Below are 27979 nucleotides of genomic sequence, written 5' to 3' on the forward strand. Positions count from 1 at the left end.
GGTGTTTGGTTGCTAGGCAACGGCACTGACACCTCCACACTGAGCGAGGGAGGATTTGCTTAGTATACACAATTTTGAACGATCAGTCATAATATATAGATAGTAATTGTATCTTTTGAACAAGAGACCAATACACTGCAGAGTTCAAGTGGTTTCATTGTCCACAAATTATATTGTGTTTTATTACCAGGCACTGACAGCTAAATTACTGCCATACGTCACCTCTTTTCTATTCAAATTGATTGGTCCAATGACTGTTATTGGGGGCGGAGCTTTCTTTGAATGCTGGCCTCTGATTGGCTACACGGTGAAAACACTAAAACTCTAGTAACACAGTCAAGTTGTGAGGCTTTTTTTTTTTTCTCTGTGCTATCAAAGTTGAATCGAAGTTTTACTAAAGTTGAAGGATAAACCAATGTAGTTCTAAACTGCATACTATACATCCGTCCGTTTTTAATCAGGCCCATGTTTTAATCTCGTGGGAATATAAAAAAGAAAAGAAGAAAAGAAGTCACCATTGTTCGAGTTGGATCGCTTAACGTAAGTTTAGCAGCTAACACGCTAACAGGGCTAATCCTATGGGCTTTCGTCATGAACTGGGAATAATGTTCACATGTTTGGGACAAAAGATCAATAAATAGATAAATGTTGGGATTTGTGTTTCATACCCTAGTCAGATGTATTCACTCAGGGTATTATATCAGTATTACACTGTCCATGATCATGAAAAAGAAGGGGAAAAAAACATAAATGCGTTGATTGATTGAAATCTTTATTAAGAGCATACAAAAAAGACAATTACACAAAACAAAAAAGAATACAAATAAACAGTCATTAAACAAAATCAAAGGGAAATAAACCATGCCCGAAAAGGAGTAGGAGGAAGTAAAAAACTTATTAGGTCCTACCCCTTGTTTCTATTTCAATTTTGCTTCAAAATAAAAATAAGAAAAAATAAAACAGCAAGCTTTACTCTATCAAAAAATTATACCTGTTATTACCAGAGCAATTATACATAATATACATATACGACATATATATATATATATATATATATATATATATATATATATATATATATATACAGGACTGTCTCAGAAAATTAGAATATTGTGATAAAGTTCTTTATTTTCTGTAATGCAATTTAAAAAAAAAAAAAAAAAAAAAAAAAAAAAAAAAAAAAAAAAAAAAAAAATGTCATACATTCTGGATTCATTACAAATCAACTGAAATATCTCAAGCCTTTTATTATTTTAATATTGCTGATTATGGCTTACAGTTTAAGATTAAGATTCCCAGAATATTCTAATTTTTTTAGATTGGATATTTGAGTTTTCAAATAAACCATGATCAGCAATATTAAAATAATATTTCAATATTTCAGTTGATTTGTAATGAATCCAGAATGTATGACGTTTTTGTAATTGCATTACAGAAAATCACAATATATATATATATATATATATATATATATATATATACACACACACAAACACATCTTATCATAAACAATATAATAATTATTATATATACCATTTTTATATATGTACATTATGCTGAATCTACCTCATGTCTCCTCTTCCCTGTATTTGGCAAAAGTCATTTCTTTGTATTTGCTTTCACACAGACTTACTCAGGGATACATTTTCACTGAAGGAAGTGCTTTTGTTAGTTTCTGGTAGTTTCAGTGATTCTTGTGGGTTCCACAGTGGTTCCTAAAATTACATGAAACTAACAAAATTAATAAATGATAATATGCTGAAATATGACTAATAGAAATCAGACAATTAGTTTGTACCCCTAAAGTGTACCCCTAAAGATTATAAAAAATAATTTCACACATGTTGACACAACCCAAAAAATTAGACTATTCTGAAGTCGTCTCCCATGATTTAAATCCTAGTTAACATATGAGCAAAAAGATGAAACATGTAGCCAAACCGTTAGTCTTTCCAAGAGGAGTGGGCAATATACCCGTCTACAGGTGCAAAAGTCTCATTGAGAAAAACCACTTGATTTCAGTGATTGACTCTCAAGATTGTGCAACAAAATGCTCAAAATTGAGAGGTCCTAGGTCAGTTTAATTTGTTAGATTTTTATTTTTTTTAGAGTTATGTTGAACTACAATTCTAAAGCAATGTCTAATTTTCATTGGTCAATGTTCAGTATTTTTTATTGCTTTTGTCAGTTTCAAGTTTGTTTTTTCCCCTTTAATGGAAGAGTACTTACTGTATACATTTGTCCTTGCGTGCATGTATGCTAAGATTTAATCATATGAACCACAAAATGTATGAAAAAAGGATCCTTTTATTCAGTTTTATTTTTATTTTCAGGAATTTAATATATACTATACACTTCCATATCATGCCCATATTCATACTTGTTGTAGTGCATCTATAAAATAAGCACAATCTCTTATATTTGCACATATAATATCGTAGTAAATATATGTATACTCTATACAAATAGTTCATACTACTTCTATAAAGATACTTCTGGCTGAAACAAGTGCAACAGCCCTGCAAATAAGTCACATATGTGTATTATATGTGTGCATGTAATAAAAGTGCACACAGTGTTAAATCTATTGTTATATCTGTATTACATTGTCCATTACCATCAAAAAGAAAGGAAATATAGTCAAATGCTAACACACACAGACTTGGGTAACCATGTACTGCAGCATGGTTTATTAAATGTTATTAAAAGTTATTCACAGTCAACATTGTTTCTTCCAGGCTTACCAGATTTCCTGTTCCTGTGTGGAAGAATTACCGGTCAGTACTGCAGTACTAAGTTATTTCTGTCTTTTTTGTTTTGGTGTGGGCTTCTGCGGCCTTATAGCGTAATAGCGCTGTTTCCGTTTTTAGATTTTGATGTCAGAGGCAGCAGTTATTTTAGTACATCAAAGCCCAAAGAAAACAAATCACAATTGTGGTGTGTTCAAGATGAAATCATGTCCTGTTTGTCACCTTAAAAATGAGTCACTAATTACTCTCCACCAAACTGTCACCAAAAGAGCCTCCTTTTCTAAACATTTTTACTCATTCATTAATATCCCTTGTTTAGCTCTGTTAACAGGGCAGGGCAGGAGCACGCCCAATAAGCAAGCAGTGGCAGAAAAGTCTGTTGCAAAACTGCCACAAAAGAACGATTGATGATTCTTGTTTTGTGGAGGAACTTGTACTGTAAGGCTCCAAAAGCTTCAAGTATTAACTTGCACTGTACAAAGTCACAAAGCAGCAGGAATAACAGAATCAACACAAAGATTTACATTCTCTTAATAAGCACAGCAGCTTGAGACAGTATTGGAGCCTGTTTTGGTTCATTAATTTTATTGATTAAGGTCAAGTTTAAGACTATAATTTAGAAATGAAAAACAATGAACAGTTCTTTAACTTCTGTGTAGAGAAAAGGTGCTTAATCAACATAAACCATTCATGGTATGTTAATCTGCTGATGATTTATAAGTGAGCTTTGTGTAGGTCTGATAAACAACTCCGCCATTAGTGGCCGGAACTTAATTCGATTGGTTGCAATTATGAGAATTTGTTGTACTCTTACTGACAGTGTACATGAACTGTGATCCTTCTTACATGAAAATGAGGGACCTCCAGCTTTGAAACTTTTTAAAATGTATAAAACTACTTCTTTGTCATGTTTCTAATTGTCTTCCTGTGTAAAAATGCAATTAAATTAGTAAATATCTAGTCTGCTGGGTGTGCATGAGAGAGAGAGTGTGAGCGAGAGGAGGAGGAGGAGCTTATGGTTTAAATTTGGGGGACTCAAGTTTGTGGCTAGTATGATCTCATGGAGAAATTAGGTAATGGCTGGCTTTAGTCTTTACTTAATGCAGTGCCTCTTATCCGCGTAGCTCGCTTGCCACTGTGCTTTCCTTTTTTGAGTGTTGCTTCAGAGTTTCCTTTTTTTAATTTAGTAACACGTTTCTTGAAACACAGTCGTTTCATAAAGAAAGGCCTAAATCAGTTCAAAGGTTTTATGTATCAGGTCATAGTTTAAAAGTTCTTTCAATTCTTGAAGTAAAGACAACTTCTGATAAACAACTGCTCATTACATATTAAAAAAAACAAAAAGCAGAAGCAGTGGGTGGAAATGTGAAGAATACTTGTGATTCAATCATTTGTAGACATGCTGATGTTTTATATTGTCCATTTGAGCTTTGTTTCTTCCTTCAAAGCTGACCTTCTCTAAATCCTGTGGAATCAGGTCTTTGTAAATCAGTGTTCCTTGTTTTCCACACCATGTTTCTGCATTTTGGTTTTGCTATTTTTCTTCTTGTGCCAATGTTCATTTACTTAAATTTAAAATCTGATTAGGACTAGATTATTATTGTTATTTTTTTACGATGTCCTGATATGTAAAACTAGAGAATTGAAAGAGGGTGCACTTTTTAGCCGAATCATCATAAGAGCTTTCTTGTTAGTCTTTCTTTTCAGTAATTTCCTATCATTCCATTTGCATTCACACACTTTTCAGACATTAATTTCCCTGCCGTCTCGTCTTGCCAAGGTCAAGTCCCAAGACATATGTACCTTCGTCCCATCACAGCGACTTCAGAGCTCACACACGCACACACTCCAGCTCGGATGAACTGAGTCACCATCCTAGATTGACAGCTGAACCGTGCTGGCCCAATTCAATCCTTTCCCGCCCCACTGTCTCGCTTCCTGCCCTGCTTGTGCACGCTGCTGTTTGGTTGGTGTTGCCATGGAGCTGCTACCCTGAAAGAGGCTTCATACACAGCATCTTATGTTCTCTGTTTCCACAGAGGGCTGCTAGCAAGAGAGGCAGTGACGCAAAACACACATTATACGAAAGCAGCTGTGTGGACTGAGGCTCAGGACTGTGCAGCTCGAACACCCGGGGGTTTACCTGCTACTGCAGACTGTCAGCTGAGGGACAGTCACACACTCGGTCACATTTGGTGACTCTTTTCTTGTTTTTTTTTTTTTTCTTTTTTTCCCCTCCATTGTTTTGGACTAAAGATCTTTTTTCTTTATTTCTCGTTGCCTCTTTTTAAACGCAACCATTTTTGCGTGAACGAAACTCTGATTTTCTCTCATATTATGCACTTCAATGGATACCGGGGGTTCAGTGGTTAGCATGCGAGCTGAGGAGCAGCCCTTTCATGTCCGCTACAGGTAGGAACATCTTTTAACTAAAGTCTGATTGTGCAGAATGTTTGGCTCAGTTTTCAGTTTTTTTGTTTCGTTTTATTTTATACTCCATAGTTTCAAATGGGACAAATGATGAATTATTTATAGATTGTTAAGAAAACAAATACTCTTTCTATGAATTTTTCAGGGACATGCAACAGGTTTTGTTTTTCTTTTTGTAATTGACTTGCTGACAAGATGTTGCTTTGAGTAATGAGGCACTGAAAATAGAAGTCTAAGATAATTATAGAGAGGGAAACCTGGTTACGGTGCGGTCTGTGACTGAATGAAGACAGGTGTGTTTCCTTAAAAATGCATCAGAGAGCTGTTCCTTTCTTACTCAGGTAAACAGCTCTTGTAGCAGGTGTGACCCATCGACAGCGGACCTGCTTCAACCCAGCATTAATATTTAAAAAAGCATTGAAAAATTCATCCGTGCTGGCTTTGTGTATGGCCATGTGTGTGTGTCCGTCTTGTCATTAAACAATGGCGCAGAATCTGCTTATGTCTGACAGCTCAATAATCTAGAGGGTGCATATGCTGCAGACATAATCTCAGCTGACCAGGTCGTCAGAAGAGCGTGCACTTGGAGGAAAGGCAAGAAGATTAGCTGCAAAAGTGCTGATGGAGCAATTTCCCTCCTGCCATGCATTGGAAGTTAACACTGACAACATCACACGGGTCTCGTTTAAAGCTAAAGTAGCTCTGTGACGTCAGATGAGCAGTGATTTTGTGATTGTAAAGAACAAATTCTGTTCATTTTAAACCTTTTTTTAAATGATATGAGTGACAAATTAGGTCTTCAACAGATTGTTTCAGTAAAGGCTGTTCAGTAGGTCCAAGGTAATAGACCAGAGTCCATGCGTCAGTAAAAGAGAAGGAGCTGCAGCCTGGAAGTTTTTTCCAGTGGAAGCCTCTCAGATTTTCCATGTCTTGCTGCTGTTGTTGTAAAACACGGAAAGCCTGCAGGTACGCTAGTATTTGCCACAGCTATAGATGTAATTTGTACAGTGGTAGTCAACATAAAGTAGGCTTCTATAATAAAAGGCCTGAAAACCATTGAGCTGAGCTTTGACTATTCAGAACATCATGTTTGCCTTTGTTCACAAATTGTAGCCCTTCTGTATGATGACACAAGCTACTGTGTGTGGTGTTTTTGTGTCATTTCAGTACCAAACAGTAGCCTTCATAGGCTAACAGTGCAGGTGAGGATCTTAGCTCAGGTCTGTTTTTGAGAGATTTCAGAGAATCATTGAGTGGGCGTAAGAGGGAAACTTGAGATAAACAAACCATGTCAAGCTAACCTCTTCCCTACAATACAGTTTCCTGAAAAACAAAAGGCTGTCTGACTGTTTTTGCTTTGCTCTCCTGTTTGGAGTTAAGCCACCAGCTATTGTCTGACACGATGTGCAACTCTGTAAAGCCTGGCCCTGCAGTTGTCTGAAAATACACCCTACATTTTTCTATGCTACGATAACTATCATTTACTGCGTTTTGAATAGTTTTGAGGGAAACAGGCAATTTCTTTGTGTCTTGATTTCAAAAAAAGATTAAAAGCAATATCCAGAAATTCATATGCTGCTTGTAGTTTTATTGGTTTTGAAGATACAGAAATGTTTTTAGTCTGAAAACAAGAAAAAAAAGTGTTTGGTTTGGTCCTAAATGAGTGAAGGATAAAGAATTCTAAAGGGATGTACTTTTTACTTTCTGAAGTATGTGAAAAGGATGTGAGATCTACCATAAAAAAACAAATCCCACTTGGAGCCATTGTTCTTCTTGGGTGGAAGGAAGTAGATTAACAACAATCCTTGTTGAAAGTCTTTCTCTGAAAGAGATTCTGTTTTCCAGTTGAGAGTGAAGTCTGGCCATTTGGCGTTAGGCTACAGCCAAGGAAGAGTTATTTTCCTCGTTTCTTCGTCTTTGGTGTTTCTGCTGCATTTGGATGTGAGGCTCTGACACTTAAGGCAGGCCAAACAGAAATCAAGAGCTTGTTTGGTGCTTTTCTCTGCTGTAGGATGGAGGTGTCCTGCTTGGAGCTCGCACTGGAGGGTGAGCGGCTCTGCAAGGTGGGGGACTACAGAGCAGGTGTATCCTTTTTTGAAGCTGCCATCCAGGTGGGCACAGAGGACCTTCAAGTGCTCAGCGCGATCTACAGCCAGCTGGGCAATGCCTACTTCCACCTGCATGACTACGCCAAGGCTTTGGAGTTCCACCGACATGATCTCACTTTAACCAGGTTGGATACGCTGCACACAACATGCCCTGTGTTGATAGCAAAGTAATTATAACCACAGGAGTTTACTTTACTAACACCGCCTGCTTTGTTTAGGACAATCGGTGATTTGCTCGGAGAAGCCAAAGCCAGCGGGAACCTTGGAAACACATTAAAGGTGCTGGGGCGGTTTGATGAGGCTGTGGTCTGCTGTCAGAGGCACCTGGACATCGCCAGGGACATTAATGACAAGGTGAGCCATAATGTTCAAGAGCATGTTGGGTAGTTACAACTAGGGATGGGCGGTATGGACTAAAAAATGTATCACGATAATTTCTGGCATTCATCCCGATAACGATAAAAATGACAATAAAAAAAATACCACTTCAACTCCACCTTTGTGACTATAAATCTATCAACACATTCAGTCTTTGGAATCCTCAAAACACTGCTCTAAAAGAATACTAAATGCTACTAAACTACACCAATTAAATTTAATTAATAAAAAACAATTAAATTAGTACACCTGTACTGCAAAACTGCAATGACTCAAATGAAACGAGTTTGAAATGTAAGAACAGATTCAACAGTTATTCAAACTTTATGGCTTAAACAGTGGGATAACAGTGCAAACAGCAAAAGTACCATTGTCCTTCAAGTTTTCTTAGCTTATAAAATCACAAAGTAAAAAAAAAATACAACCTGATAAATAAAAAAACAGTATTGCCATCCTTTGCACTCACTGTTTTTTTTTTGCAGACTCTGCATATAATAGATGATGTTTGCTCCTCGTCTCTCTTTTTAAATCCAAACCAGTTCCAGATAACGGAGCTGGAGCCTCGTTTAACAACGAGCTCCTCGCTCTCAGATCCGCCTTCCGCCATGTTTGTTACACAAAAACGTCATCAACGGGAATTTATCGTTTTTACCGCGAGATGACAAATTCTTACCGTGGGGAATTTTTTTGACGGTATATCGTGAACGGTAAAATATCGCCCATTCCTAGTTACAACGGTCTCCACGAAAATCCACCTTCACCACTGGCATGTTGTTCCTGTCTTACTTTAGGTAGGGCAGGCGCGAGCTTTCTACAACTTTGGGAATGTGTACCATGCCAAAGGGAAAAGTATCTGTTGGAGCGGGGCTGAGCCTGGAGATTTCCCTGAAGAGGTCATGAATGCACTGAGGAGGGCAGCAGAGTACTACGAGTAAGTTCTAGACAGTTTGGAGTGTTTTAATCTTTGTAATCTAGCATTATGAATACCATTTTTTTATGTATTGTCTGTATTACTTAAATTGTTAATGTATATATCAAAAATGTAAATGTCTTGATTGTTGTGGTTTATCAGGGCAAACCTGGCAATAGTAAAGGAGCTTGGAGATCGAGCTGCTCAGGGTCGCACTTTGGGCAACCTTGGCAACACACATTACTTGTTGGGAAACTTTCGCAAAGCTGTAGCCTCTCATGAACAGGTGTGGGAGAACTCTAACCCGTCTTTTCTTCATCAGGACTTCGCTGTAAACATGTCTGGTGAAATAGTTATGTTTCTATTTCAGCGTTTGCTGATAGCTAAGGAGTTTGGCGATCGGTCGGCAGAGAGGCGGGCGTACTGCAACCTGGGGAACGCCTTTATCTTTTTAGGGGAGTTCGAAGTGGCGGCTGAGCATTACAAGTAAGCCACAGCCCGTACATGTATCATTTTCTTCATTTTATTTTTACACTAAGAGTTTCTTAAGTGATATCTCACCAAGACCGTTAGAATAGACAAACATTCATTAGGACGATACGTAACTGTTTGTGTCTCTGTTTATAACCATCATTGTATATGATCATCTCACAAAGCATTAATTAAAACTTTTAATACTCTTTTAAAGATTGCCTTCTCATGAAAACGTATATGAATCTACAGTTGTTTTTGAAGCCTTTCCTGAGTGTTTTGAAGTACTTCATGCGTACGTATGTTTGTCAGGAGGACACTACAGTTGGCCAGACAGTTGAAGGACCGAGCCGTGGAGGCTCAAGCCTGCTACAGTCTGGGAAACACGTACACACTACTCCAGGACTATGAGAGAGCCATAGACTATCACCTCAAACACCTCATCATAGCTCAAGACCTCAATGACAGGTACCATCACGCAAATGCTGTTTTTTATGTTGCAGTTCAATCTTACATGGATTACGTATACATTATGTATTATCTTTTCTTTGTAGGATTGGGGAGGGCCGTGCATGCTGGAGTCTTGGAAATGCTCACACTGCACTGGGGAACCATGACCAAGCTATGCATTTTGCTGAGAAGCACTTGGAGATCTGCAGAGAGGTGTGTGAAATTAAACAAATATTATAGTATTCTGTAGCTTCACAACAGAGCAGCGAATAAGAATAACCTGTTTTCAGTTTTGTTTTGCAAATTTGCCAAATAAATTTGGCAAAATCCTGTGCAGCGTGCTCATGTGTCTTTGGCTTTTCTTTCAGACTGGAGACAGGAGTGGAGAGCTGACGGCTCGTATGAATGTTTCTGATCTTCAGACAGTTCTGGGTTTGAGCTACAGCACGAATAACTCCACGCTGTCAGAAGATAAGGATATCGACTACAACCTACATGGTAAAAGCTTGATTCTAACACTTCTTGGTCTCTATGTGAAGTAATTTAGGCTTTCAACAATATGCTGTAAGTGACTTTATTTGTTTTTGTAGGAGCAAAGCCCAGGATGAGCAGGCGGCACAGCATGGAGAACCTGGAACTGATGAAAATCACTCCAGACAAAATGAATGTGAGAACTTCTCATGCATGACTCTTTTCTGTCAAATATTTAATCATTTAACTTGGGTTTTCTCTTATCGGCTATTTTGTTTTAATTCATAAAAATCACTCTATTTCTGCGTATTGAAGGGTCAGAAGTGGAGCAGTGATATCTTGGCCAAACAGTCGAAACCCTCTTTGACAAAGAGTTCGTCCAAGCTGTTCTTTGTCAGCCGTCTGCGTGGGAAGAAGTACAAGACTGGTGGCTCGAGTAAGGTCCTCCAAGACACGAGCAACACTCTGGACACAAGCCAAACTGCAGCACAGGGACCACAGAAAGTAAGTACAGCAAGCTATGTGATGATCTCACGTAGGGTTGCAAAATTCCGGGAATTTTCAAAGTTGGAAACTTTCCATGGGAATTAACAGGAATATATGGGAATTAACGGGAATATATGGGAATTAACGGGAATATATGGGAATTAACGGGAATAAATAAGAAATTTACAGAATTGAAGGTTGGCCCTTAACAGGGAACTTAAATATAGTTGGGGGAAATATATTGTAGCATAGTCTTGGCTAAAACAACCAGATTTAATGCAAGTACACTCCTCAATCACATGCACACAGCACATTGCTTACTGCAGGGCTATTGAGGCCACGCCCCCTACAGGCACTGCATTCCTCCATCACATGCACACAGCTTACTTTTTGATTGGGTGGGGGAGTGGGGTGAGTTGGTATTTACTCAACATTCATGTTTTTGTTGTTCATTAAAATAATTGTTCATACAAGAATAAAAACTAAAGTTCTACTCAAATAAATCTGTTGAAATGTCATGTTTTTGTATTATCTTGCATGGATATCTTATGACAAAATAAATATTTACATTTATGTTTGGATATGATACAGTTTGTTTAAATTACCCCCAATTTCCAGTTAATTCCCATAAATTCCCATAATTCCCATGGAAAGTTTCCAATTTGGAATATTTCCAAAATTCCCCAGCCTAACTTCCCATGGAAAGTTTCCGGAAAGTTTCAGGAAATTTACCGGAAATTTTCCACCCCTTTGCAACCCTAATCTCACGTCATATTTATCAGCCATCGTAAAAGAAAGTTCACTCTATTTTCTCCTTTTATCAGCGACTGAGTCCTGACATGCTCGGAGACGAAGGCTTTTTTGACCTGCTTAGCCGTTTCCAGAGCAACCGTATGGATGATCAGCGTTGTTCAATACAAGATAGAGGCAGCAGGTTATCACTGAACAGCGGTCCAGATTCACTGCCCAAAACCATCAGAAAATGTGGGTCCCCAATTCATTAACACACATTTCTACCAGCTTTCACAGCCATTCTTTATTTTCAGAGAGATTTGTTTATACATTTTATTTGATCTGAATCTGCAGCTGTGTCAGAGTCCGTCAATATCTCGGGCGCATCATGCCGGCGGTTAGAGGAGTCCTCGGCAGCAGGAGGGAGCCTGCCCGGCCTCAGGCTCAATCAGAGCAACAACCAGGCAGTACTCAGCCACCTGATGGCCAACGCTGACAACGCTGAGCCTGATGACGACTTCTTCGATATGCTTGTCAAGTGCCAGGTACCTGATCAGAACATATCAATTAAATTCACAACAATTCCAGTCCAAAATTGAAATTTAATGTGATGCCATCACCAGCGCTCAGACATAATTTACACAGAACACAAGAAAACAAAAATCACTTGCATATATATATACATTACATACAAGAAGAGTTTATACATGTCATCAATGAAGTTGTGGCCAAGTGTAAGCTTTATCAAATAGAAAAGTTTGAAGCCGAATCTTTAACTCTTAACTGGGAGCTGGTTCTACTAGAGGGGAACCTGATAAGTCCAGACTCTGCCTCCCATTAGAAACTCTTGGAACCACAGCCCTAATGCCATGATGGGAGGATGTGGAACCACCAGTTCCTTATCATCCCAGGGTCCTAAAGGGCCATATGTGAGGAGAGGACATTTCCCAATGAGGGGAAGCCTAGATTACATTTTTTTAAATCAGCAGTTGGAGTTGTAGAGGTCAAATCTTGAAGCAACAAATACGTGTACCGGTACTAGTTTTCTGCATCACTCTTTATTTTTACAATAAAATGAAGGTCAATACTTTGCTTTTACAAGATAAATCCTGATTTAAAAAAAAAAAAAAAAAAAAAAATTTTAAACATCACACTTCTTCACACTTCGTGCCATTCAGAGTTGCCAAATTATTCAGTCAATTTCTGAGGTGCTAATATCCAAAGACAAAAACCTCAGTTTCATGTAGATCTTTATTCCATTACAACATGTTTGTAGTTTATAGCTCTCGTCCGGTTTCATGGATAGGTATAGCTGAGTATCATCCGCATAACAAAGTTTATGCCTTGAAACGGTGAATAAAGACTACAGTTGGTTAACTTCTGTTTCATGGACATCAAGAGGCAAAGACTCAATTTAACACTCAAAAACTGTGTTGTTAATGCTTCTTTTTCATCATCCTCCTCTCAGGGTTCACGATTAGACGACCAGCGCTGCGCCCCTCCGCCTCCCCCAGTCCGAGGACCCACTGTGCCCGACGAGGACTTCTTCAGCCTCATTATGCGCTCTCAAGCCAAAAGAATGGACGAGCAACGTGTCACCCTGCCTTCTGCAGCCAGATCAACCTCCAGCTCCAGCTCCAGCTGAACAAAGCACTTACAGGCGCATGCCTTTCCTTTTAAATTTCATGAAATGTTGAACAGCATTGTGGCTGACTAAGTCACTGAGAATACTTGTAACTAATAACATTAGTCCCGTTGGACAAAACAAAGCACCATCGGCAGTAAATGTACAGTACAGGATGGGGAAAAATATCATCTCAGTTTAACAAACACTTGTTTCACTCAACTTGGAGACTAACAGTCACAGCAGAATCAGGGATATTTTAAAAAAAGAAGTTGTTTTTAATGATTGTATACTGGATACATTTTTTCTTTTAATTCCAAATGTATTTTTCAATACACAGCTGCGGTTGTATATATTATACTTAATGTGATTCTGTTGTCTGCCGTCCCAACACTTTGAAATAACATGTAGATGTAGCACTCGTGTGTTTTGCTCATATGCAACATTTTTGTGTTTGAGAAAAATGATGGCTAAAAGAAATAAAAGGTATTTTGCGCAAACGTATAAAAATAATTAATTTAAGCCATGTAAAGACCCTTTTGTATGCTTTCTGAGTGATGTCAGAAATAAAACTAGTTCAAGGAGGCGTCCTGTTGTGACTAAACGCTCAATGTTAAGTTCTTATTTTAACAAGGCAAGAAACTTTTTTTTGTAAAAGGTTTTATTGAACGTACCAGCACTCAGACTTAAGTTAGCTTTAGTTTGTCACTTTTTTTTAAAAACACCAATTAGAAAGGCTTAATACAAGATCCACTATCATTTCAAAAGCAATTAACTGTACATACATAAACACAACTGAAATAAATACATCTATGTACGTATTAGTTTGGCCTCATTTCTGAAGAGAATATACTATACATTAACATAAAAAAACTTAAATATGCATGTTTGTAAGTTAGTTAGCATTAGACAATGTTAAAAAACAAAGTGCACATGTAAAATAATGAAAAATGCCCTGAAAACTGGTTTTAAATAAACCTCAAAACACCCGTGCTTGTATCCAGATTTTCTTGTGCATTCACTTGGAGCCTTATCAGGCAAAGACTGCCACCTACTGTTATAACGACAGCAGGAGACAAACCCAATCCTTGTGTCCACTGAATAAAATCCCAACACGAATATCAGGGTGCTGAAATAATATCTCCCTTTGATGCTGATACAACAGGCCATTGTAATCAAGCCACTGCAAATGAATAACAGCAGCAGCCAAAAAGAAAAGGATCAAATCACATTTAAAATAAATGCACCAGCTAATTTATACGTTGGAGCAATGCAGCATATACAGCAACATTTGACTGAAGGGGCAGAAAGTGAAGCAGTGAGAACAGATTCAGCTCCAGGCAGCAAGAGCTACTGACACACTGAAAATTATAGTTTATATCTGCTTTTCTTTTCCTTAACAATAGCAGCTTTAGATTATTTTTGAAAAAATGATATGCAAAAGATGGAATGTACAATTTCTTTGAAAAAATAACTTAAAATCTGATTATGTAAAATGACTAATAGTATCATTTTTGCTATGGAAACACAAGGAAGGCACCATCATGACAACACTCCTGTCCTGTCAAACCTGCAAAACTCTATTAAAAAAAAAAAAAAAAGGATGTGCAGCAGTTGACTGGGGTATGAAAAAAGTTTAAATATAATATGACTAGGGAATGAAGTAGGAATAATGAATTGTTGAGCTATTGTACACCTCAGTATGACAACAATCAGGCTCACAAGTGTGAGAGCAGAACATGCAACATGTGCTTCTGATGTGTCCCGAGTTTTTACCCATTTGATTTTCAACGGACAGGAGGGAAAGGCTCATTTACCTGCTAAAATACCTGCAAGGGTGTGTTAGTGTGTGTTTTTGGGACTAAAGTGTGATGAAAAGTAATGACAGTGTTAATAGGGAGGAGCATCTATGTTTCAGGAGAATGTGCATCTTTCAGATTCCAGCTTCCGTTTATCTGTGCATCTGTGCGTTAAGGGTTGTGGGTCCACAGTGTGACAGTGCGGTCAGCAGAAGATGAGAGGAAAGACAGGTCTTGTGTGTGCCATCGACACTGAATCACCTTGTCGCCGTGCTCTCCTACTACAGTCAGAGGCAGCTGTTTGGTCAGGTCACCTGAAAACACAGCAGATAGGAAAACCGTGAAACAGGAAACAGAACCTCCCTTTGGTAGTTACTCAACTTTTTTATTTAGCCATCACATCCTTTAATTATGATTTATATCAGCAAAAGCAGATGCACCTTGAAGGTTGCTGACTATGACTTTTGTGTCATAGGAACCGGTGAGCAGGTAGTGAGCTCCTGGAGAAAACCTAACAGAGCGAACGTCGCTGCTGTGTGGCCTGTACACCTGGACGATGCGTCCTCCTCTGATGTCGTACAGCATGCATGCGCTGTCTTCCTGTCCTGTTGCTAAGAGACGACCACTAGGATCGACTGCAACCGAGGCAACCGGGCTGCCTGTAAAAAGAAAAAAGAGATGTAGTTGTGTGAATAACTCTGGGACCAGTGAAATTATCGGTATTCATCGATATCATGTGACGTCACACAGTACTCGCAGCGCCATCTTGAGGACCGACTTGCAACATGCCGTCTATCTGTTGTGCCGTGGGATGCGACAACAATAAGTCTAAAAAAACGGGATTGACCTTTTATAATGTCCCCAAAAACACTGAGCGTCGAGAGAAATGGATTGCTGCTATCAGGAGGGACCACTGGACTCCTACAGAGCACTCCAGACTTTGCAGTGAGCACTTTGTTTCGGGAAAGTAACCAGGCTACCCACCTGTCCCTTGAAATACAGAATTGTTACGTAATTGGGAATTAAAAGTTGCGTTCCGTATTGAACCAATACAGAACGCAGTTTATTCTGTATTTCACAATTGTCCCATGCACGTCTGTCACACACAGGAACAACGAACTAACAGTAATAAACAAAATAAAGGAGAGGATATATTAAAGACAGCAACATGTGTTGGTTATTTATTAATGTCATGTCACTTCATTCGTTTCAGTAAATTCAACTAAGGTGAAAACAAATATATTAGATATATTATTCCCACTACATGCAAAGTGAGATATTCCAAGCCTTTATTTATTATATTTTTGATGATTATGGCTCACAGTTTATGAAAAGCCCAAATAAAAAATCTCAAAAAATTTGAATATTTTATAAAATCATTAAACAATTCAATCATCAAAATGATAACAGATAAAGGCTTAATATATCTTGCTTTGCATGTAATGAGACTATGTAATATATTAGTTTCACCTTGTAAGTTGAATTATTGAAATAAATTAACTTTTACACCATATTCTAATTTTCTGACCTTCACCTGTAGCTATATTTATATTTACTTGCATGTACATCTTGGCTGATGTGGACATACAGAGCATTTCAGTTGCATAGTTGGCTGTCGGTAAGCTTCGGTACTTTTAAAAGCTTTGAGAGCTTCGCCGGTGTATGGAGAAGGATTGTGGACCAGGTAGATGTCTGCAAACGACACATTTGGCAGGTTTTTGGCAGACTGGAAAGGAGTCAGTAATTGATTAGATATTATATACGGTTCGAAACCTAAAGTGTCAATTTTCTGTAGATACCGTTGCTGTTCTTCGGGAGTTAAGTGAGTTATTAGGTGAGACGTCATATTGGCTGCGCGACGTGAAGGTCCGGTCGGTCCTCAAGATGGCGCTGACAACAAAAAATGTCACGTGACTGATACCCATGAATATATTGTTTTGATTGAGAACACGTTCTTCTGTAGAGCACCAGCATTAATGGTGATGATATTTATGTAAGATGGAAGCTGTGCTACTTTGGCATCATGTTCACACCTTCCAAGGCTGTAACATGATTGCGCCGTACCTGAGCCATGAAAAGCAGTTCCCACTACTCGCACGCAGCTGGGGACCCTCAGATCCCAGAAACGCACCGTCTTGTCTTGAGAACCAGAAGCAATCATCCAACCTCCCCACGTGTACAGAGACAGAATGTGACCTGGATTTAAATGAAGGGTTATTTAGTCTTAGGTGATGTTTTTTTCACTCTTGGAGAAAGCTCTCATGTGATTGAAGGACTGAAGCCATTACCTGTGTGTCCACTGAGGGCGTGCAGCCCCTGCCCTCTCTGGCAGTCGGTGGTGTAGATGTTACAGTCTCCTGCTCCAGCGCTTATCAAGATGGCTCCTCCGCTTTCTGGCCCCTCCATGAAGGCCAAGTCCCTAATGGTACCATCATGCATGCTGAACTCCAGGTCTGGACCTGAGACACGCAAAGATGTTAAATGATTACTACACAAGCATACTTTACTGTCACTGTCACTGCGTAATCCCATGCAGGACTCGCACCTGTGGCATTGCACGTCTCTGCACTGAACGGGAGGACTTTGACGTATTTGTCATTGGAGCCTGTGGCCAGCAGCTGCCCACAGTGGCTCCAGGCAACGCAGTAGATGGAGCCTTTGTGGTGTTTGTTCCTCTTGAAACGAACAACTGGCTGTTTAACTGGACCTGAACCACTGAAGAGAAAAAGTTAAAAGTGGGGGGGCTTAATTTCTACAACCAATAGTTTGGTCAACTAAACCGACCAGCTTTCAGTTTCAGAGTTCACATAATGAACTTTGGCCTATTTTTCTTACTTAGCAACATGCATTCAAAGGCCTGCTGGTTAAATCTGCATGATATTAATATTTGCCTGTCTTTAGAAGGAAGAACTTTGTTGATCATTGACATGTTACCTGGTATCCAGGATTTCTGGATAAGCGCACACACGCAGGGTTTTGGAGTTGGATCCGACCGCGTACAAAGTTCCAGACGGGTGAAACGCAACCGCTCGGACAGCCTGGGTGTCCTCCAGAGAATGCACTGGTACAAACATGTCTTTTGGTTTATCGTCCTGAAAACACACCAAAACGTAAAAACAGATTGATGTAAGTGATCAGAGCTAAAAACCCCTGATGATCTTGTCTACATGTGTGCTTCACAACTGTGAATAGTATTTGGTTCAAGCTTGCAGCTACTTCAGCTGTGTCATGAAGCGTTTTTGTGCATCCCTACCTCTGTACTCCGGGACAGAGAGCCAGGAGATTCCCCTTGTTGATCTCCTTTTGGTTTCTCCTCACTGTCAACAAACGACACTATAATCATCTCATTCAACAAAGCCGATGTGTTAACATGAAATTAAATCCCACCAACCTCTGCAAGGCAACGGGGGACTCATCTGGAGGCGGGACCAGCTGCCCCCCAGCAGCCCGGTGCGGGGTGCTGCTGAGCATCCCTCCCTCTCGGGAGTGGCTCTGCTCTGGACTCACAGAGGGAGGGTTGTTATTGTCCTCAGAGGCGTCTGTGTTCCCCGTGCCGTTGCACTGCTGGGCCAGAGACTTCACCTCCTCTCCTAAATTCTCCATCCCCACATTGAGTTCCTCCAGCTTTTGGATGGACCTGCAAAAACAAAAAATGCATGTCTACATAATGACATTTATTTATTTTCTTTTACGTGCTTTTGGAAGAACGAGGGAAACTTCTTTGCATTTCTGCTTGGCCCACAGGCCATTTGTGGGCGGGGGCTAGTTAAATCTTGTGAAAATCCCAAAGGGAACAGGACAAAAGCAAACCGAAGTAATGATGTCATTATGCACAACAAGCCTTGTAAATAATGTAGGAGGACAAAGACGGGGGACGTAGGGGAGAGGGCGGACTGGGAGGAAGTCTAAATCAAAGGGCTTTTGTCCTGTTGAAAGAGCATAAAAAAAAAGAAAAAAACCTTCTCTAACCTCTTTTTTACGATTACGTGGCAGGAGAAATGTCACACTTTAGATTTTAGAGGAGCCAATGTCTGATATTGTACAGAACTGTAATACACATTAGATAATGGTCCCATGTGATGCTGCCGGTCAGGGCAGATGGTGCGGTGCTTGAGGGGGTGTGTCATGTGATGGAAAGCCTTATGGGACCAACATTTTCAGAGCCGTAACATGTCAGCACCATGTCTCCTCACAGCTGCTCCTCTATTGTTTGACCTGACCAAAGCCGCAGATTAATTAGCATGCTTGGTTCAAGAACCCCTCCCCTTTATTAATTCTGTATTGCATTGAAAGCATCTCCTGCTGTGTTTTACCTGTTGAGGAACTTCTCTGTGAGGCTGTGCTGCATATTGCTGGGCGGGGGCTCCGTCTGGACCCCTCCCTCCAGCAGCATCTGCTGGTACATTTGTTTCTGCTGCTGTTTCTGTTCCAGGTGCTGCTGCACACGAAGACGCTGGCGATAAAACTCCTCATACTTCTCTGTTGAGTCACGAAGCTGGGGACGAAACTCAGCTGTTAATGCGCCCTCCACAAGGGAAATCCATCAGATTAAGCACCGTCAATGCTGCAAAAACCCCGTCTTTGTATGCACATGTTTGCGGATTTATACAACAGAAGCAAATGGGTGTCCAGTCATGTCAGAAACCAAGTTTTTATATGTGATCTAAAAGGGCTATTGGAACTCTAAATTTAAAGATTTCAATCATTTGAAATAACTCATTTGGCAGTACAATATGAACATGTACAAAGCCAGATTAGACGAGGAGCTACAACACTATTCAAAAGCACCATTGTGGTCATGTGACGTCTTCTCACTCTTGTTAGCTCAGGTACTAGAACAGAAAAGAGGGTGAGACTGAGAGCTGAGGACAGCCCTCTCTCAGGGCCGCCGCAAGGGGGGTGCGAACCGTGCGACCGCACGGGGCCTCGCGCTATGGGCTGTTTTTGAAGAAAAAAAAAAAAGTCCTTTTTTCCCTTATAAATATCAACAGTCACGTTCTATTACAGACCTAAATGTGTACTAGTCTGTGCATATCAATAAATATATGTGCAATGATGCGCGTGTCTGTTGTTCAATACAACTGATCAGACCAAGCGCAGACACAAGCTGCTCTGATCCAGACGGATGGAGTTGGAACAAACTGTCACACAATGTCGACAGAACGAGACCGATTCAGGAAATTTCCATCAGGGGATGAAAAAAGAAAAAAACTAAAGAAAATGGAAGAGTTTAATGCCTCTCTGAAAGACACGTTTGATACATTTGTTACAAAAACCACCGATCCGACCGGGTCTCAAGCAGCCGTGGGGCCCCGGGTCGAGGTAAGAGATGATGATGAGGCAGGGGAAGGTATCCAGTATTTTGCTAATTGGAGAGTTAAAATTGCGCATATAGACACCTGATCTGACCCAAAAAAAACAAAAATTTCACGCATGAGGGCCCCCCCCGGCCATTTCGCACAGGGCCTCGCAAATCTCCCAGACGGCTCTGCCCTCTCTGACCTTTGCTTCCTGGCCTGACCATGTGATGGAAACAGATCCACTGTATGTTTGGGGATAGCATTACCACGCTGCCATGGTAACCCTGAAGGAAGGGGTGAGGGTGGAGGGGAAAGCAAGAAAGAGAGGGAAGAGGTTTGACAGCAAGATCAGAGGTGCTATAGTCTCCTCCTCTTTCCACCCTCAACAAGGATCCCCAGGGTGACGGGGAAAGCGGAGCAATGTGCAAGGGGGCCCAGAATAGAAACCATGAGGTAGAAGGGCACAGATACGGACTTAACACTGTGTTTAGAGGCAATGTGGGGGGGGTTGTTTGTTGGACTGAGCTCACCAATCTCTCAAGTTCAAGCCAGCTGAGTGGTTTCCCCTTTTCCAGTAGCTCAGCTGCATCACTGCCTAGACTTTGATGAATGATTTTTATACCATTATAGATATTTACTGGTAACTTTGAAAAGTCTAAGTCATGCTGAATCTAAAAACATGTCCATCGTGTCAAGTCAAGACACACTTACAAAAGAATTCTGGAAAAAAAACCTTTATCCAGACTGGGTAGGAGAGCTCAAATGATTTCAAACATCACTCTAAAACACATTAGCTATTAACATATAAAATACCCGTCACTACTTTTACAAACACAAACTCTGTGTGGGTTACAGCTGTGTGGTCAGCTGACTGCAGTGATGCTACTCAGCAAGGTATGAGGGGAGCTGTGGGTGGAAAACAGAGTCTTGCACCCACAGGACTTTTCTGGTGATTCTCTTACTTTCTATTTTGCAAGGGAATGACAATGCTTTTTCAAAACAAAAAGTAAAATAAGTGATTAGAATTGAATTTGATAAATTGTGTTAAAGAAGAGAATACAATCACTTCTCATCGCTTCACATCTGAAACCATAGGTATAATTTAACTGTTTTTTCTACTTTAATATATTTCTTAAAAAATCTAAATTTCAATTAAAAGAGTCAATATCATGCTCCAACCTTGCAAGCTTTTTATATCAAATGAAAAAAAACAACGTAGTAAAATGACAGCGCAGCACTTGGACAGTAATGTGTGGTTCATGGCAGTCCTGACGAGACTGAAAGGATCAATGATGCTGACCTCATTCCTGTCAGCACCGCCAGCTGATGGAGCATCCTCCCCCGGCGCTGAGGCGGGACGCACGCTCTGAGCTCCACCTGAGCTCAACATTTTGTCCACAGGTGTGTCTGTCCTGGACCTAGACAGAGAAAACACCACACCATCAGAAACCTTTAAGGAAATAAGATAATACATTGCATGTAGTCTAAATGAAAACCACAGAGCTAACGCTAGGAGAGAACTATGAGATCTCACGTTTCAGGGGATTCCTCAAAGATGCTGTGGCAGTCGGAGCTCTCCATCATGAGGCTCCTGCTCAGGCTCTGCCCTCCTGCTCCAGGGTAATGAAAGTTGGCAAATGAGTGAGACATGGGAGAGAACCCTTTACCCGGCGCCGTCTCCCCACCACTTGCTCTCTTATCCTGCCCGGACAGCCCGCTGGACAACCCATCCAGCGCTGGATTCAAGGATCTTGACATATAAGTATCAGCAGACTGGGGGCGGCGGAGCGGGGAGGAGGTGTAAGGGGACAGTTTACTGATGAGCGGGGTGAGGAGATCTGCATATCCAGTCTTAGCAGGCTTGACCAAGCGATCTACGTGGATGTTGAGCTGTTTCTGTTCAAAAGCGCAGGAGAAAACGCTGTGGGTGAGGTTCTGCATCCAGGAGAGCAGGGACAGGTCCACGTCATCGCAGCCATTACCGCACAGCATGTCAACACCCAGGAGGACTTCACTTTCCGTGATCTCTTCACCCGTTGCCTTGCTCTGCGCACAAAAACATCAAACAGATTGAGTTATTTAAGGATCCTCAAACCACCTCGATATTTATGAGGTGGTTATGATCCAAAAAAACATCTGAAAACAGTATTTGGGTTAAGCAGTGTACAGAGAAATTGCTTAAGTTGAACTTTGTCTTGGAGACAAACTAAGAGAAGCTGGATTGAGATGATTTGGATGCATAAGGAGGAGGGATGGTGAATACATTGGTAGGAGGATGCTAGAGATGTAGGAGATGGCAGGAGAAAAAAAGACCAACAAGGAGATTTCTAGATGTGTTGAAAAGGAGCATGCAGTTGGTTTGTGTGACAGAGGAAGATGCAGAAGAGAGGCTGTAACTGAAACAAAAAAAACATGATGAATTTTTGATGTCCACACCTGGCAGAACTCCACGCAACACTCGTAGAGGACTCCTTTAAGAACCAGCTGGAAAAGTCGATCCCTGCTGGCCTTGAACCCAGCCTCACTCAACTTCCTGTCTGCAGGGATGAACTCTGCCACCATGTTGCAGGCCTCTTCAAAACACTGCACCCTGGCTGTGCTCGGGTTCCAGTCCTGAGGGAGAAACCAAGACATAGACCTTCAAATGTTTTGAAATTGTTATTTAAATGCAGAAGCCGGCACAAGTGACTCAAATAAAAATTAAAGCTGCAAGCAGCGATTAACGGGCCTTCACGCGTGCAATTTTAACCAATAAAAGGTCAAGGACTCAAAACTAAGTCTGATGACACCACCCACGAGTCTTTATGTCCAACCATTCAAAAGTTATTGCAGAAAATAGGGACTATCACATATCGACCAATCAGAAGAAGGGGGGGGGGCGTGCTTTTTGGCGTCTATCGTCGCCACGGTAACACTTTTGACTGAGAAAAGTAATGCGCATCGTCGCAGGATCGAGACGCACATTTTGATGTATAACACACCTGGGTGTACGTTACGGTTCGGGCCGTATTAACTGCCAAAGAAATGTCAGAAATTGCGCCAAAATTACACGAATAATTCAAAATGGCCGACTTCCTGTTCGGTTTCGGCCATGGCGCCAAGAGACTTTTCTTTAAGTTGCGACATGATACAGGTGTGTAGCGATTTTCGTGCATGTACGTCAAACCGTATTGTGGGGCTTGAGGCACGAAGTTTTCTAGGGGGCGCTGTTGAGCCATTAGGCCACGCCCATTAACGCGTGCCACACACCGTAGGCACGGCGTCGTTTTGACGCAGAACCATAACTCAGCCTTAAGTGCTCAGTAAGTAAGTGCTCGGGCCCTAAAAATTCAAAAAGGGAGATAACATAATTCTTCTCTGATAAATTATACTTGCCTTGAACTCAGCATGGTTGGTGAGGCGAGGCAGCGTGAGGAGCAGACACAGCTTGCTGTAGTCATCTTTAGAGGGACAGAACTCCTCCAGAGCATGAAGGCATTTGACTGCTTCCTGCATGGTAAACTCCAGCTGTAAAAGCATGAAATGTAAACCAGTCAGCAACAACATTAAAACTGCAGACAAACACCGTTCTTTTTCTTACAAAGCCGTGTTTTGCTGGAAAAGCTTGAACCATCATTCATGTGGATGTTAGGTAGAACCACAATTACACCGGCTGCAGATGACAAATATCTAAATTTGGAATTGATCTATAAAATAACAGAAAACATAAACACATGGCCACGAGTGACAGCTTAGCCTTTAATCATAATCAAATACCTTTTTTTACTCCAAATATTCTAGTTTATTACTGTGAAACTGTCTTTTTTATTTAAATTCAGCTGAGCAAATACAGAAAGTGCCAGCACCTGTTTTGGTGGCAGGAACGTGGTATGTCACAGATGCAAACCTGTCAAATGTTTTAACCACAATAATAAACATGGACAGTAAATCCTAGGGTTTTATATCATAGTCAACTTTACCCAAATAAGCAAATGTAGGTTGAATGCTAACTATTGTATTTACATAAGCACACACAACCTGCCCTTCTTACCGGCAGAGAGTAGTGAGAGCAGTTTTTTCCTCTGTTATCTATGAAACTGAGCTCTTTTATTTACCGCCATAACAACCATTTGCAAAGAATAAGCAGAGTTGTAGCAAAGTCAGATGACAGGAATGCACGGCTTCTTTGGCACCAGAGAGCTTGGACTTACATGCTGCGGCTCGTCTTCTGCAGACATGGCGTTATTCACACACAGAGCTTCAAGAAACTTCTGCTTAAGAACGATGTAACGAAACCTGAGGCATAAGAAAGCATTGGTTTAAAATGTGATATTCGAAAACATTTTGTGATTTTAGTGATACCGGTTAAATAACTTTAATTACAATGGAACATTAAGACACAAAAAGGACGGAAAAAAAACTTTTGGTGACACTGACTCGCAAAATGAAATCACCTTTTTCTGTCAAACTTGTCCATGCACTCCAAGGGCTGAATGAACTGCAACACCTCATCCCACTGGCCATCGAGTATCAACTGCCTAAAACACAGACAAAAATGATCACCTCATATTTGGAAGCCTCACAAAGCGCAGATTTAATACAATTTTTAAAAAAACAAAACAATTGGGGGATTATGATAATCCATTGGTTGCTGTTGCCTCGCAGATAAAGATTTAACATGAGATGAGACTGAGTCGTTATACTCGGCAATCTGGCTTAGTCTGACCTATTATTAACATAAATGTATCACTTTAAATTCAACAAAAGTAATTAACGAACGGAAAATGTGGGCGACTTGTGATCAGCTACTCACAGGAATCTGAGAAACTGTTAAAATAAAAAAAGACATCAGTGCTGTCAAAACTGTCTTCCTCCATATTTTTCCCTGAGATAATTATTTGTCGTAGTGTCCTTGGGCAAGACACCTTACCCACCTTGCCCCGTGTGATTGTGTGTGAATGTGTATGAATGTTGGTGGTGGTCGGAGGGGCCGTTTGGCGCGATATGGCAGCCACGCTTCCGTCAGTCTGCCCCAGGGCAGCTGTGGCTACAAACGTAGCTTACCACCACCAGTGAGGATGTGTATGAATGAATAATGATTTTTCTGTAAAGCGCTCTGGGTGCCTTGAAGGGCGCTATATAAATCCAAGTCATTATTATTATTATTATTATTATTATTATTATTATTACACTTGGTCATTTTTTTCTCAACATCTGATCCAAAGGATTTCTGTTTTCTGGTTGTGTACTAATAGTTACAAATGATACCCTCCACCGTTGCTTTGTTTAACATAATATAGTGAGCTTTTTCCCTCAAGACTTAAAAAAAAGAACACCACTCTTTCAAATTGTATTTAATCAATGAACTGTAAATATATGGATAATGAAAAAAAACATCCAAAAACAAAGATAATAATAATAATAATAATAATAATAATAATAATAATAATAATTTCAATTTATATAGCGCTTTTCACCTGAAACGACAGATCTCAGAGCGCTTTACAAAGAAGACTAAAAACAAGACTAAGAAACTAAGATAAGGCTTTAAAGGGTCAAAACAAATGTGATAAGTCAGGAAAAAAAATAAAATAAAAAAAGAGAAGAATAAGGCAGGCCCATTAAAAGATAGACCCGTCCATGATGTGGTTGTTGTTATGACTCCTGCTTAGTTGCCGCACAAAGCAAGATGTTCTCCTGTCTAAACAGACATTAGTTCATGTGGGTGGCCCAGAACAAACTTAGTTTACACTGCTGAAGAATGCGACCACAAATGGCCCTCAACCACCTACGATTGTGGTTTGAGTGATGGGATGTTAAGGTGTCCTCAAATGCATCCTGGGTGTGTTTTCACCTGCCTCAAAGGCCATCCTCTAGTGATCAGATAACTTAGGACTAATTCTAAAACCAGGTCTGAACAGGGGCATTAAAACAGAAGTGACAGTGTCTGAATGACTTTTTTTCTTATATTGATGAAATTATTATTGTTACCAATCTCCTCTCTGAAGGGCTTAAATGATGTTTCCAGAGTTTAGTGTGACCGTTGGAGTTGAGTTCATTTACCTGAGGAAGAGCATGTCATCGGAGTAGAGCCCGTTGATAACGCCGCTCTCCTTTTCCAGAGCCAGCATGCTAATGTGCAGCTTCTTGGAGTTAAGAAAGTCTAGTATCACTTTAATCATCTCCACCTCCTTCACGTTTATGGTCTCTTCCGCTGTCATGATGACGACGGGCTGCAGGGAAAAAGGGCAGAAGCTAAATACAAAGATGAGGAAAAGCAACTCCTACGGTTTTATGCTATTTTAATGCTTCAGGCTCAAGATCAGCCTGACATCAGGGGGTCTGGTGACCTTCTGAATAATGGGAAAAAGTTCAAAAATTATAGATTATTTATAAACTTTAATCACTCCACTACTTCTGTTTTCTACCACTTCACTTTAGTTCATTTATCAGCTTTTTTCTCCAAACATGTATTATAAATATATGCACGGAAACGGAAGATAATGGTTCTTCTTTTTAAGGATAAAAAAAAATGTTTTTCAATAAATCAGCAGGCTGGCTCAAAATGTGATTTAGTCAAAGTATAGCTTTATGCAAATTATCTGAGAGGCAAACTGATTGGGATACTGTTAGGGTTGCCATCCGTCCCTTGAAAAATGGAATCGTCCCGCATTTCTAAACTAAAGTACGCGTCCCGTATTGAGCTGAAAAGGGATGCACTTTGTCCCGTATTACTGTGAAAGTCCAAAAATAGTCATAAAATGCCAATGGCAAAAGGCATTGAGCTCTTGAGTTCATAAGTTATTTTTTTCTGTTTTACTACAACTGTAGCCTACAGTCATGGCCTTTGAGGCACAAATATGTTTACAAGTTTTCTACAGACTTCCTGTTTGTCGTTATTGCACTAAAAATGTGCACCATTAGAAAATGGATGTTCTGCTTTATTTCTATTGTTTTATATGAATTTATACAATTTTAAGTTAAGCAGGACAGGTTTCTGTTTAAGAAAAATACTTATTTTATTCAGTTAATGTTTTTATTTTGTATTAAAGTGAATTGCTGGATAGTAATTTGTTTTCCATGTGTTAAAAAATTAAAGTTAAAGTTAAAAAATCGTTTTACTCACAAAAAAAGGGGCTAAAAAAACAAAATCACCACACCAGGAAGGGTGAAGGCAGTCAGGTTGATGAGGGGTCCCTTATTTATTTTTCAGGGAGTTGGCAACCCTAGATACTGTATATATATTGGTGTCCCTCAGCATCTTTTTGAACACAACTGCTGTAAGAATTGTTGTATTTTTTCATTACAGAATAAAGCCCAGTGCCAGGGAACTGGCCATGGCAGCGTGGGTTTATTATAGCAGAGGTTCTAGGATGACAACAGTGACTGATGCAGAAAAACATCTCGTGCACATGTGTTGTCATTCCTCCCATTACTGTCTAACGCATTGATATTGATTAGCCTAGATGTGATAGTTGATATTCGAACATGACCCGCTGTAATTAAAGCGACAAACCTACTTTAGTCGAGCCTAATAACGAGGATACCAGGTACCCGGGACCGGCTAGGCTAACCTGGACAGGGCTGATTTATGGTCCCGCGTTACTCCAACGCAGAGCCTACGGCGTAGGTTACGCGGCGACGCGCGCCGTACGGTGTCGATTTAACGCAGAACCATAATTGAGGCTTTAGCCGGCCACTCTGGCTCCGAGCCACAAGTCAAACACTTTAAGAGGATTAAGATACTCGCTCGCTTTAAACGCCACTGAATTAGCCACTGGATTACAGCAAAAAAACATGAAATAACTAGTCGGTGCCAGCGCTCATACCCGGCTAATTGGAGCAGCTTGAGGAGGGAGTGGGAGCTAGCGGGGCCGAGGAGGGGGTGCAGGGGGGGCTGCGGGGGGGCCGGCCAGCGACCAGCCCCCCAGCAGGGCCGTCACTCACCTGGTTCTAACAATACATGGGATTGAAACGCCGTCCACGCTGCTGCTGCTGCTGCTGCTGCTGCTGCGGGAACCCTCGGTGTCAGGGCCGGTGCTGTTGGTGTTGACGGCCCCTCCTCAGTGCGTGTGTCCCCTCCTTGCTGGA

At 40.5% G+C, this 27979-nt stretch overlaps 2 protein-coding genes across 4 annotated transcripts; one reads left to right on the plus strand and one right to left on the minus strand.

Annotated features, from left to right (window-relative positions):
- Positions 1-331: 331 nt before the first annotated feature.
- On the plus strand, positions 332-13828 carry gpsm2 (G protein signaling modulator 2). Of its 3 annotated transcripts, XM_061732148.1 has the most exons (17): positions 332-540; positions 2739-2777; positions 4790-5162; positions 6348-6382; positions 7192-7413; positions 7507-7642; positions 8458-8597; positions 8739-8862; positions 8947-9062; positions 9360-9515; positions 9602-9710; positions 9866-9995; positions 10088-10164; positions 10284-10472; positions 11279-11438; positions 11541-11731; positions 12655-13828. In XM_061732148.1, exons 5-17 carry the CDS (start codon positions 7193-7195, stop codon positions 12829-12831), a joined length of 1926 nt encoding a protein of 641 aa, XP_061588132.1. In that variant the 5' UTR covers positions 332-540; positions 2739-2777; positions 4790-5162; positions 6348-6382; position 7192; the 3' UTR covers positions 12832-13828. The 3 variants fall into 3 exon arrangements, with proteins under 3 accessions (XP_061588132.1, XP_061588131.1, XP_061588133.1); XM_061732147.1 differs by lacking the exon at positions 6348-6382; XM_061732149.1 differs by lacking the exons at positions 4790-5162; positions 6348-6382.
- Positions 11505-27979, minus strand: wdr47a (WD repeat domain 47a). The gene is made up of 17 exons (XM_061732146.1): positions 27836-27979; positions 25952-26121; positions 24343-24426; positions 24100-24184; positions 23285-23416; positions 22346-22522; positions 21444-21955; positions 21210-21327; positions 18923-19104; positions 18001-18246; positions 17863-17926; positions 17544-17701; positions 17155-17324; positions 16898-17068; positions 16674-16805; positions 15050-15268; positions 11505-14923 (listed from the first exon to the last, which is right to left on the minus strand). Exons 2-17 carry the CDS (start codon positions 26107-26109, stop codon positions 14781-14783), a joined length of 2751 nt encoding a protein of 916 aa, XP_061588130.1. The 5' UTR covers positions 26110-26121; positions 27836-27979; the 3' UTR covers positions 11505-14780.

This window comes from Cololabis saira, chromosome 10 (assembly GCF_033807715.1).
Source record: "Cololabis saira isolate AMF1-May2022 chromosome 10, fColSai1.1, whole genome shotgun sequence".
Lineage (NCBI taxonomy): Eukaryota > Metazoa > Chordata > Actinopteri > Beloniformes > Belonidae > Cololabis > Cololabis saira.